The sequence below is a fragment of the Lycorma delicatula genome, chromosome 1, assembly GCF_047948215.1.
Source record: "Lycorma delicatula isolate Av1 chromosome 1, ASM4794821v1, whole genome shotgun sequence".
NCBI classification, from domain to species: Eukaryota; Metazoa; Arthropoda; class Insecta; order Hemiptera; family Fulgoridae; genus Lycorma; species Lycorma delicatula.
The window spans coordinates 196,872,349-196,884,571 of NC_134455.1; the positions used below are offsets into that span (position 1 = coordinate 196,872,349).

At 29.8% G+C, this 12,223-nt stretch overlaps 1 protein-coding gene across 1 annotated transcript in view; it reads left to right on the forward strand.

Annotated features, from left to right (window-relative positions):
- LOC142318244 (meprin A subunit beta-like) overlaps positions 1–3,763 on the forward strand; it is an 89,571-nt gene extending 85,808 nt beyond the window's left edge. The window contains exon 11 of the mRNA XM_075354808.1: positions 3,458–3,763. Within this exon, the coding sequence (XP_075210923.1) occupies positions 3,458–3,667 (210 nt within the window). The 3' untranslated portion in view covers positions 3,668–3,763. The remainder of the gene's footprint in view (positions 1–3,457) is intronic.
- The last annotated feature ends 8,460 nt before the right edge of the window (positions 3,764–12,223 follow it).

Here is a 12,223-nt window from a genome sequence, read left to right on the forward strand (position 1 = left end):
AATATTTTCAGTTAAACAACTATCAATTGTGCAATTCAAATAAGCACTTCTTTCGTACATAGTAACTGCCTGTCCAGCACAAAAAATTGCAGTAGATTAGCAGCTAGTATTCTTTATAGTTACTATTTCTTTATTTAGTATTTACTAAATATCATAAATTTTAATATCCATAAATAGTGCATTTGCTGTCAAATTTAATAATTTTCTCTTATTTGAATCTAATGAGGAATGCCACCACCTACTATGCTGATGTTCTAACTTGAAACTAGTTCTTAAAACTAATTGTGTTTAAAGAACTTATATATAAAATTTGTTATTTAAAATAAAATGAAAAACAAACCTTTATGAAGTAAATTTTTATTCCAGTATTACCTTAATGCTTATTTATCATCAGAGGTACACTTTAAAAGGATGAAAAAGAAAATTTTTTCTCTTTAGTGATACAAATTAAAATTGGGCATTATTGTTTAACAGAAACTATTATCCTGATAAGGATAATAGATTGGTAATATAATATATAGGCTCTAAGTTTATAAAGCATGTAAATTTTTGTTACAAGTTTTATTCTTAATGATTTTTATTTAATATATAGAATGGTATAGGTGGTGGCAGGGGTTTTAAGATCACTTCTAAATTATATCTGTTCATTATATTATTTCTGTTTAAATTAAATGAGCTTATGTGTAAAATATTAATTATTTCAAACTGATATTAGTTATTATTATAACTGTTTTCTATTACATTTAGGTCATTCTTTGTAATTTCAAATTTATGTTTGCATTCTTTTATATGACTTGGAGAAACTGGTATAGCCATTGTCATATGTATTATTAGTATTTTTATGTTCTTTATATCTTTTAACCAATTTTATGTTTGTCATAAGATTTATAAGTCTTTGTCACCAAATCTAATTTTTCTATTACTCTTATTTCAAAATTTATTATTTTTAATTAGTAATTTGGATTATTAACACAAAAACAAGAGCAGAGATGATAATATTATAAATGAATAATATAAAATACTGTTACATGCTCACAGTTCTACAAGGATATTGTGAGACTAACAAACGTAAAAATTCCTTGTAAATACAGCTTATTACTCTAAAATACAAATATAGTATTATAACATACAAAATAGTAATTCAAATAAAAATACAAAATTGATTTAATGACAATTAAATTATAAATATCAAAATACATACCAGTTTATTAAAAACATAATAATGATTGACAGAAACTAATATTGTACGATAACAAGAGAAAAATTTAAAATTTATACAATTCACTTTTTCCAAGTATTACTATGTAGGTCTTTTGCTGTTTACAAAAGACCTACACACTACACTTTATTAATGACTAGAATACTGTCACTTTCACTTCCATTCACAAATAACTCATTGAACAGATTCTTCTCACTGTCCAAAATGGAATATTCATAACCTGAAAAACATCAGGGAAGATTACATCCTTTATTTAATCAGAGCTAGTTAAATTAATTAGTTAATTAGGTTAAATTAATTAACTTTGCAATTAATAGTCACTAGGAAAATTTACAAGTAGTTAGAAGGTATGATGCAAGGTGTTCCAAATAAAGGCTAGTTTAGTTTCATAAATGTTTGGGTAAAAGGTTTGATTCTTCTAATGTGCTTGAGAAGAATAAAGCCACCTACAAGGCACTTGTATCTGGAGAAGGCAATTTGATAAAAAAGAATGCAAAAAAAACAGATTGAAAAAAAATTTAAGATTTAAAATTTTAAGGAAAACGTGACAAAAAAAGAAGACTTGTTTACAAGCTGTACAAGAATTAGATAGTAGTGATGAATAAAACATAAAGAAAGGTAAGCTCAGATTAAATAAAGGATGTAATCTGCTATGATGTTTTTATCCTTATATAAAAAGAAAATAATACAAGAAGTGGAGGATAAATTTGACTGTTGAGTGATTATTCAAGAGAAAGGAAAAAGCTATTTTCCAATGAAATTAAAAATAGCATGGATTTATAGCTAGGAGGTAAATTCTGTTTGAAAATAAAAAAGGCAACAAAATTAATGAAATCTGAAAGCAAAAAGCAACATTAAAGTAGAATACAATATTCTAGAAGAGGAAAAATCTTATTATCAGTATTAAAATAACAAACGACTGACAAATTGAAATAGAGATTAAAGCAGATTAGCACCAAAGGAAAGCTTTCATGTAATAAGGAGGTCTACACTTAAATTTGGATTAAGAATTAGAAAGATAATCTTTAAATTATTTTTGTGGCATGTGCCACATTAATGTAGAGTCATGGAATAGCAAAAGTAGAATGGAAAAGAACTTTGAAATATTGTGTTGCAGGAGGATGTTGAAAATTAGTTGGGTGGAAAAGATAGATGAAATTAAGAGATCTTGAATAGAATAGCAGATAAGTCTGTAGCAGAATCTTGTTAAGAAGTTTAAATAGACTTTATAAACCTTATAAACCGTTTATAGACCGTATAAACCTTATTTAATTTGGTGATAGGGGTAAAAAGTGTAGATTAAGTTCCAAGTTTAGAATTCATATTACTGATAACTGAAAGCATAGAATGTAATAATTATGATGAAGTTTTTAGGATAGAACACAAAGATTCGTAGGACATATTTAACTTACCATCAAACCAAACTAATCAAAATAACTTAAAAAGCTCCCTACTCTCTGTAAAAACACAAGGTCTAAATTTAATATTTTTCACGAACTGTGTTGATAGCTTTTTTATTTCTTATAAATGAGACATGTTATAAGGTCGGTCATAGTTTTCAGTCTTTTTCATAGGTATTAGTATTCTAAAAAACAAAATTTTATTTTTATTCAAGTAGCCTGAATATTGTTATCCATGATATTTTATACCTCAGAACAGAGTTGAATTAACATGCAATGGCAAATTAATTGACATGTTCTTGGCATGCCAAGGAATGGAAGAACAGTATGTGTCTGAAAAATATTAAAAGCGTGAGAGAAGCAACAGGAAGACATCCTCATAAATCAGCTTGTCCTCCTTAACAAACTTTCACTCTCATGCAGTGGATTTCACACCAAGATCTTAAATCCTTGCTAACAAAATTCAAGTAATCCATGCTTTGAAGAAATGTGATAAAGAATTCAGGACAAAGTTGCTTAAACAATCCTTACATCAGCCCTAACCTTCTGGTAATTCTCTGTATGCCAACTGTACAAAATGCTGACTGGATCAGAAAGTATGTATAAATATAGGTAGTACTGTGAATGAGTTTCAAATTTTTATCAAAATTTGAAATTTTGATAAAATTTCTGAATAATTGCTTGACATTTTAAAGGCCATTAGAGGATAACTTTATGAAATGCTTAATATTCTAGAAAAAAATTATATAAAAATCAGTGATTTACCTGTACTTTTTTTAAAAATATCTAAACAATTATAATTTTAGTGAACTTTTTTAATTTAATAGTTTCATTTCAGTTAATCTTTCAGTCTCAGTTTGAAGATAGTGGTTCATATGGCAACATCATTTTGGATGATATTGAAATACTATATACGTCATGTAACAATGATACAGCAATGAATGAAATACTTACAACCAGTGTTACTGACTGTACAGGTTATGAAACAGGTGTAATAAATCCAACAACTTTATCTTCAACCACAATAACTGATGAAAAAATTCATTAAAAATATAATACTACTATCAAATGATATTAATGTCGACCAGTGAACTATCATAAATTGATGTTATTGATAATTTATTTTTTTGTTAAGTTGTAAAGGGTATGAATGCATTATTGTTAATAAATAAATTATTTTATTTAAATAATCTGTTTTATTATCAGTTTTCTAGCACTAAAATAAAACAAATTAATCTTACAACATTAAAAACTTCTGCCTATATGTGAAGCACTTTCTTAAAGCAATGAAATTTTGAAATTCAACACAATGAATAAAGATTTATACATACTATATTTATAATGTTATATTCCCTTTTTTTAAAGAAAATACTTGTTGAAAAATAAGGTGTGCATATTGTTTAAGAAATTATTGTGGAATAGGAGATATAACACAATATTTTATATGCTTTTCAGTCTTGCCCAAAAATAGTTCAATAAACAAAATTAGATGTTAATGAGGTTGCCACTGACTCTTTACACATTGGTATGTAAACCAAAACAGTGACTAGATAATGCCTACTCACTGTTGAAGAAATACAGTATTGACTGGGTGGCAATCGGAACACATAACCGACCCATCAGTTATGCCTGCATTAGTCACAACTAATCACAAACATAAACTATAAATATTTTTGATGGAATGGAAGGATATCAGGGGATATTTTATCCCTCTATTAATTGCAGAGCCTGGACATCGGTTGATTGTTCCTGGATCTTTCTAAATATCAAGCAGGTATTTAATTTTTAATGGTGGTTATATATTTGTTTTTATTTTAATGTGGATGGAGTTGGGGACTGCAATATTATAAACAGTCCTACCTAGTGTTCTCAGTTCAGGTAATTTGTATTCAATTGTTTCTTTCATTTGTGTGTGATAAGATGGAAATTCATGAAGATATTTTTCGTACACTGCAAATGAGAAAATTAAAATCATTTCATAGGCAGAGCTAAATGTTAAATAACAATCAACAGCGAAGTAATTCAGTATTTTATGTGGAAATTCCATTAAAATATTGAAAGAAAATGAAAGGAAAGCTTACTGTTCTAAACAGAAATCAATGTTTCTTCAGAGCAAAAAAAAGGTGTAGCTTGTCAAACTTTAAGAAAATGGCAGCCACTTGGTTATGATGTAATTACAGAAATGTGTAGAAAAAAGTACCTAATGTACAAACATTGTCAGTTGTTGGTCAAGGCTGACTACTGAATTTTTCAGTACAACAATTTTATTATTAGGCTTACATTAGCATACGATTTTTCTGATGCTTATTATGATAAATTGTGACATTCCAACCATTTATCACTAAGAAAAAAGCTGACAATGAATTGCATAGACTTAACTAACTTACAATATATTTGACTTAACAATCAAAAACTTTCTGGCTTAATTCAATAAGTTAATAATAACTTTTCATTGAAAAACAACCAAAATTAAGAATTCTTTTTTTTTACATTAATATTTAAATTTTAAACATTATCACATTTTAAAAGATATAAAAACTGTATAAATTATTTTTTTAATTCAATTAAAGTTTGAGATATGAATTGAATAAGTGTATCATACAAGGTGTGATTGGAAAGTTTTAGGTTAGGTACTGCCACTATAGGATCATCAATATGAACCCACCGGGTTGGTCTAGTGGTAACGCGTCTTCCCAAATCAGCTGATTTGGAAGTTGAGAGTTACAGCGTTCAAGTCCTAGTAAAGCCAGTTGTTTTTACATGGATTTGAATACTAGATCGTGGATACCGGTGTTCTTTGGTGGTTGGGTTTCAATTAACCACACATCTCAGGAATGATCGAACTGAGAACATACAAGACTACACTTCATTTACACTCATACATATCATCCTCATTCATCCTCTGAAGAATTATCTAAACGGTAGTTACCGGAGGCTAAACAGGAAACAAGAGAGGATCATCAATATGAGGGGGTAGGTTTTCACATGGGTGTGGAAGGGGAAACTTGTTTTTTGCTTGAAATGTCCTGAGAAGATCACCGCGATATCTGTATTCAGTAGATAGCGGCATCCTGGAGAGTTAACATGTATTTTCAGTTCTTGGCGGATTATTGATTTCACACAGTGGATGAAAAAACAGAACAAGTTTGTGTCAAATTTTGTTTGAAAACCCAGAAATCAGCTTCAGAGACTTTGAACTCTTAAAAAACAGCTTTCCAGGTCTGGACCGGTCAAATGTTTTTATGTGGTTCAACAGGGTCAAAGATGGTCATGAATCAGTTGAAAATGACCCCCCTAGTCTGGCTGGCCCTCCATGTCAAAAACCAACGAAAACTTAGTGAAAGTTCACAATTTCTACTGTTCTGATAGTAGACTTTTAACTAGGGAGAGATTTGAATGATTGAATGGGGAGGACTGATGAGTTTCTATGTGGTTCATTCAATTTGAACATGTGTCAAGTGTCCATGAAATTTATTCTGAAATAGTTGTCAGACCAGCAGAGACAACACTGACTGGAAGTCCCAAGAACTGATTAACTGGACTGAAACTTACCAAATTTGTTAAATAGAATTACAGACGACGAATCATGGGTTTATGGGTATGACCTAGAAACAAAGGCAAAATCATTGCAGTGGAAGGGTCCAAGTTCACTACATTCTAAAAAACTGTGACAAAGTCAGTTGAGTGAGAAAATAATGTTTGTGTTTTTCTTCAATTCTACGGTTATCACGCATAATGAATTTGCCCCTAGGGGACAGACAGTCAACTAAGAATAATATAAAAGTATCCTTTAAAGTTTGCATGAAAAAGCCTGCACTGCCTGTGTGTAAAAAGCCTGCACTCTGACAAGACAAGAATTGGGCCCTCCACCACAATTACAACACACAGGCTCATCGTGTGATCTCAATTGAGGAATTTTTGGCCACATTCCTATGCTTTGGTAATCCCCTAACCTCTGATTTAGCCCCTGCTGACTTCTACCTAACTCCTAAATTGAAATTTTGGCTGAAAAGGAACCAATCTGACTCAATTGAAGACATTCAGGCAAATAAGGGTTCTTAACACCCTAAGAAAAAAATTTCCAGAAATGCTTCCAAAAGTGGAAACAACCTTGGAGTTGATCTATTCAGTCAGAAGTAGACTACTTTGAAGGAGATCCATCACAATAGCCTGTAAGTACTGCAATTTTTAAATTACAAGCCCAGTCTTAAAACTTGCCAATCACACCTCATATTTTTAAATTTATTTCATGAAAGCAAATTCTAGTAAGCCAAAGAAATTTGTACAATTTTTGAATTTTGTTTAAGCAACACTTTGTTTTAAAATATAATTAATTGCTTTAAAATTTTAATTAATCTAAAATACTGTTTAATTTTGGGATTTCATAAAATTGTTGATTCTAAGTTCAGTCAATACTTTCAGCAAGTGTTAAAATCGAGGGTGTAAACGGTAATGCAAAACTATATTATTAACAACTTTATCAAATGAAATTATCAAATTTTCATTGGAAAATTGTAATAAATATAAATTTTAATAAAATATTAATCCAAAATGCACAGTTAATTCCTCTTAACTGTGCATTTGAATGTTCTAAACTTTTAAAACATTAAAAATTGATTGAGGTAAACTGATTTTAAATAAATTATAATTGAAATTTTAAAAAATGTATTTATTTTTTTTGTGAAGGGTATTAAATTATACATTAACAGTGACTACTGTTTAACAAAATACATTCAAGCATTAGAAATTTGAAATTGCGACAGATTTTTTTAATTTTATTTGGGGAGCACCCATACTCAAGGAAAAGTATTGAGGTAAAATTAATTTTTCAGTACATAATCCCTAAATGGTAATAATACTTTAAGTATTCAGTCCCAATTCTTATATTAATATTTTTATCTTTGCTACCTAATACCATACATTTTGTTTTCTTTTTATTAATTTTAATCCCTAGATTTTCACAAGCCTTATTTAGATTGTTAAGCATTTCATTTAACTTTATTACACTTTCTGCCATCACCACCATGTCATCAGCAAATCGTATACATTCTATTCTTCTACCACCTATTGCCACCCCTCTATTACCTTCAAACCATTGTTGATGATTTCTTCTAGATAAATATTAAATAGCGTAGATGACATGCAGTATCCTTGTCACACTCCCCTTCCTATTTCTACTCTTTCATAAGTTTCCTATCATTTCAATCAGTTCTTTTCTGTTTCAAAATTATTACTAATTTATGTCATCTTACTCTATTAAAAGCTTTCTCAAAGTCTGCAAATGCAACATTATACTCTACTTCTCTTTTCTGTATATCTCACCAACAATTCAAAGTAGTCCTACGGCATCCCTAGTTCAACTCCCCTTCTAAAATCATATTATCCAATTTATTGTACACTGTTCAGAATTCTTAGCAAAATGTTTGCTGCATGCAAAATTAGACTTTTTTTTTTTTATCTTCAGTCATTTGACTGGTTTGATGCAGCTCTCCAAGATTCCCTATCTAGTGCTAGTCGTTTCATTTCAGTATACCCTCTACATCCTACATCCCTAACAATTTGTTTTACATATTCCAAACGTGGCCTGCCTACACAATTTTTTCATTCTACCTGTCCTTCCAATATTAAAGAGACTATTCCAGGATGCCTTAGTATGTGGCATACTAAGGCATCAAAATTAGACTAATAGTTCAGTATTCTTTACACTTTCTAGCATTAAATTTCTTTGGTAATGAAGCCATTATTGTATCCAGAAGTCTTTAGGCCATCTACCCTTGTCATTTATTTTATTGCACAGATCCAACAATAGAATTTCTCCATTCTCTCCAAGAGCTTTAAAAAACTCTATTGGCACAATCACATTCTCCAGCTTTTCCATTTGCCATGTTTTCATGGCCATACTTAATTCACATTTTAATATATTATAACCCTTGTGATCTTCATGAACTTTGTTCTCGTAGAATCCAAAGCAACGATAAACAAAGAAAAATATACAAAGACATTTTTTAGGAAGGATGATGAATATAAAATAAAAAGTTTTGGTAATTTGTGATCTTGATAAAAAAGAAGTTCAACTTCTTCAAGAAACATTTTTCCTCAAGTGCCCCAGTAAAGATTTGAAATTTTGTTCGGCCAAAACAACCACACCTCTTTTTCCAATTTTTATAAAAATTTAATACATTCTTTCCCCCTGAAGGTAGTACCTGTTTACAAAGTGAAGAAAATCAGTCAATAGGGCCCAGAGTTATAACATCAAACAGTCGTTTATGCGTACGTACACACAAAGTCCGTCTGACAAAAATATTTTTTTTTTGTATTTGAGAGCACTGAACAAATTTTTTTTTCAGATTATTTTTTTTTTTAATGTCTCCTTATGACACAAAACTTAAAAAAGGACCAAATCTTTTTAACTGATCCTTTTACTTTCCAGTTATAACTACAGTATAGCTGCTATAGCTGAGAAAGCAAAAAAGAATGAAACTTATGAATTAACACAATTAATTAGTACTGTTCAAACTCTTATTTGATGTGAAAGACCTATATTATAAAAATGAGATCAGTTGTAATTAAGAAACCCTGGCTGGTCTAGCGGTAAATTCATCGTAAATCATTTGTTTAACAGCTGGTTTTTTAAGTCAAAGGTTCTGAGGTTCAAATCCAAATAAAAGTAACTTACTTTTATATGGATCTGAATGCCAGACAGTAGATAACAGTATACTTTAGTGATTGGGGTTCAATTGCCTCAAGAATGGTCAGCCTGAGTCTGTACAATACTACACTTCAGTTACATGTCATACATATTTTTGGGCCATGGATGGGAGGGGTACCTTATTGTTCACTAGTTAAACAGATTGCAATGTACACATTAGTAATATAAAAAAGACTGTAATTAAGTTAGAAGGAAATGGAAAATAGAGATGATGGTATCTCTGTTCTTTTGTGATCATGGATGGAAACTTTTTTCTACAATAAAAAATGGATTTACAAAATTTTTTACTTAAAAAATAATAGATTATTATAGTACAATAAAAAATGACTGGGATGTCAGATGGATTTCTGCCTAGCTGAGGATTATAATCTTTCAACTGCTGATAAATTTCATAAACCACTAGTTCTTATGAGTATGTTTTAAAAAGTTACTGAAAATCCATTTTTGAATATAAGTGTGTTTGTAATTTTCTGAAAAGTATATACTAATACAGCATATTCACTTAAAATATGTACATAAAACACGTGTGGCTTTTCAACAATAAAAAAAAAAAATGTTTTTTCATTTTGGACACTAAAATGTTTTTACTATTAATTATATATTTTTATCTTATATATAAAAGTCACAATTTTATGATAAATAGAATGACACCTACATATTTTGCAGTTATTTAGTTATAAAAACAAGTAAAATTAAAAAAATTACATTGTTTATACATATAAAAACAAATGCAAATTTGAAAATTGTTGTCTTTGTTTTCTTTGAATTTAAACTGACCTCCAGTAATAGTGCTCTAAGTTAAGGTAGTATGCAGTACACATTCTAGAAATGCAACTAGAGCAAAAAAAAAAAAAAATATGGCTGCTGGATTTATTTTCTTAAGTGGGGAAGGTAATATATAACCAGAGGCTGTCACTCAGCAATTCATGCTCTTCAGCACCACTCATCCCTGGAATAATTTTTCTAGCTGATCAGGAAATATTTCTTTCATCACTAATTTCTCTACAACACTGGTAAACTCATCCTGTTTCAATGGTTTGTCAATGTTCTTGTTATATAGAATGTAGCAATTCATCAAAGCCACACCCAGAATGTTACTGAAATTTTTTTTTATAACTTCTGGTCTGGAACATGAAACAATAAATAGAATTATCTTTAATCAAACTCTACCCATAAATGAATTATACTTATGGATGAGCAATAGCTTCTTTGCCTTCACATCACTTCTTCCTACTATTGATATATGCATCTTCAGCATGCCAGCAATTAGTGACCACATAAATGGGTTTCTGAGTTGGCTTTTACTAATATGACAAGAAGGCTTTCTTGTTTTTTTTTTTTGTGTGTAATAAATACTGCCGATTTGGATAAATTCTTAGTATTTTTGACTTTTGTCAGATAAATTATTTTGTGCATAGTTTTCTGTGATGGGCACTTTCTGTAGAATTATCTGTAATTAATTGATACCTCTTGTTTAGAAAACTACACTTACAGATTCAAAAATTACTTTGGCAGTAAAAGTCATAACATCAGGTAGAAAGCTTTGGCCAAAGTACAATTTAATGTGAAAAAATCGTTGCTTTTACTAGGCAAGTTCACAATAAATATGCAAGAATTTTTCATACCTATTTTAGATTCATTTATAAATATACTAGCTGCAGGACATGCCTACGGTACGGTTCCGCATCTAGGCCCTCTGAACGGATTCCCTGGCGGGCGGCGTCTGGGAATGGAATTATTAGGTGCCAAAACTTTATTACCTCTTGTGTAAAAATACTGAATGATGAAAATTGATCAAGGAAAAGCGAAAAATTATCAACAAATCTTTCGAATTAAATTTGGTTTAGTCAGTTACACATCTTTTAAAAATTACACTCTCAACATTCTCATCAGGATCCATTTGCAAATTCACTCATTACAAGAGCTGGATGCTTAAATATAAATAAAATTAATTTATTTATTATCGATATATTCAATTTACGAAACAAATTATCGTTATACGAAACTAACCTTCCTTAACACAATAACAAAAGAGAAGTTGGCTACAAAATCGCTGGGAGGATATATAGAATTCAAAATTCTTCTAATTTTTATTATTGTTAACCATTTGATTTGAACAACGTATTTTGCTTATATGTGTATTTAATGGTACAGAAGGGCAACAAATTCATATATTCGTTTCTAAACGGATAATCGACAGCATTTTCAGTATCGATTTATTTTTATAAAATAGTTGTTTAAAATCTGCTACGATATTGAATGAATAAATTACGATAGTAAAATTTGTAACATAATTACTATAACTGTTCTTATTACTTCCTTTTACAAAGTATCGTGACTGCGAAAAATTTCGGTTTTCAGATTTCAACGGAAATATCCATTTTTAATAGTTTTGGCGTGACGTCTGTTATTTACGAACGTATCTCGCCTAACTCAAAAACGATTGGCTCGTAGGATGTTGAAAATTTGGATTTAAGACTGTAGCAACATCTAGTTGTGAACTTACCCGTTCGATTGCAATCGATTGAAACAACAAGTGTCCCAAAAAGCCCAAAATAAATAGGATTTTGGACTTTCTTAGCTGCAGTAATAAGCTCTATTTGAGAGCTTTTCGACGATATATCATAAGTTTTACTTATTTTCATAGAATCTAGAGTTATAACCAAATAAAGGTTTTATGAAACATTTGGATCAAGGGGAGGGCACATCGGTTCGAATCGGACTTCATCTCCTTTTTTTAAATTTAAATATATTGATTTATTAATAACACTGATAAACATAATTTTTGTTTCCTAACATGCGATACATGATTTTAAAACGAATATGAACTCAGAATTTGTCTATCACCCACCATTTTTGAAAATTTTAATTAAATGATTTTTTCATTTTTGAACA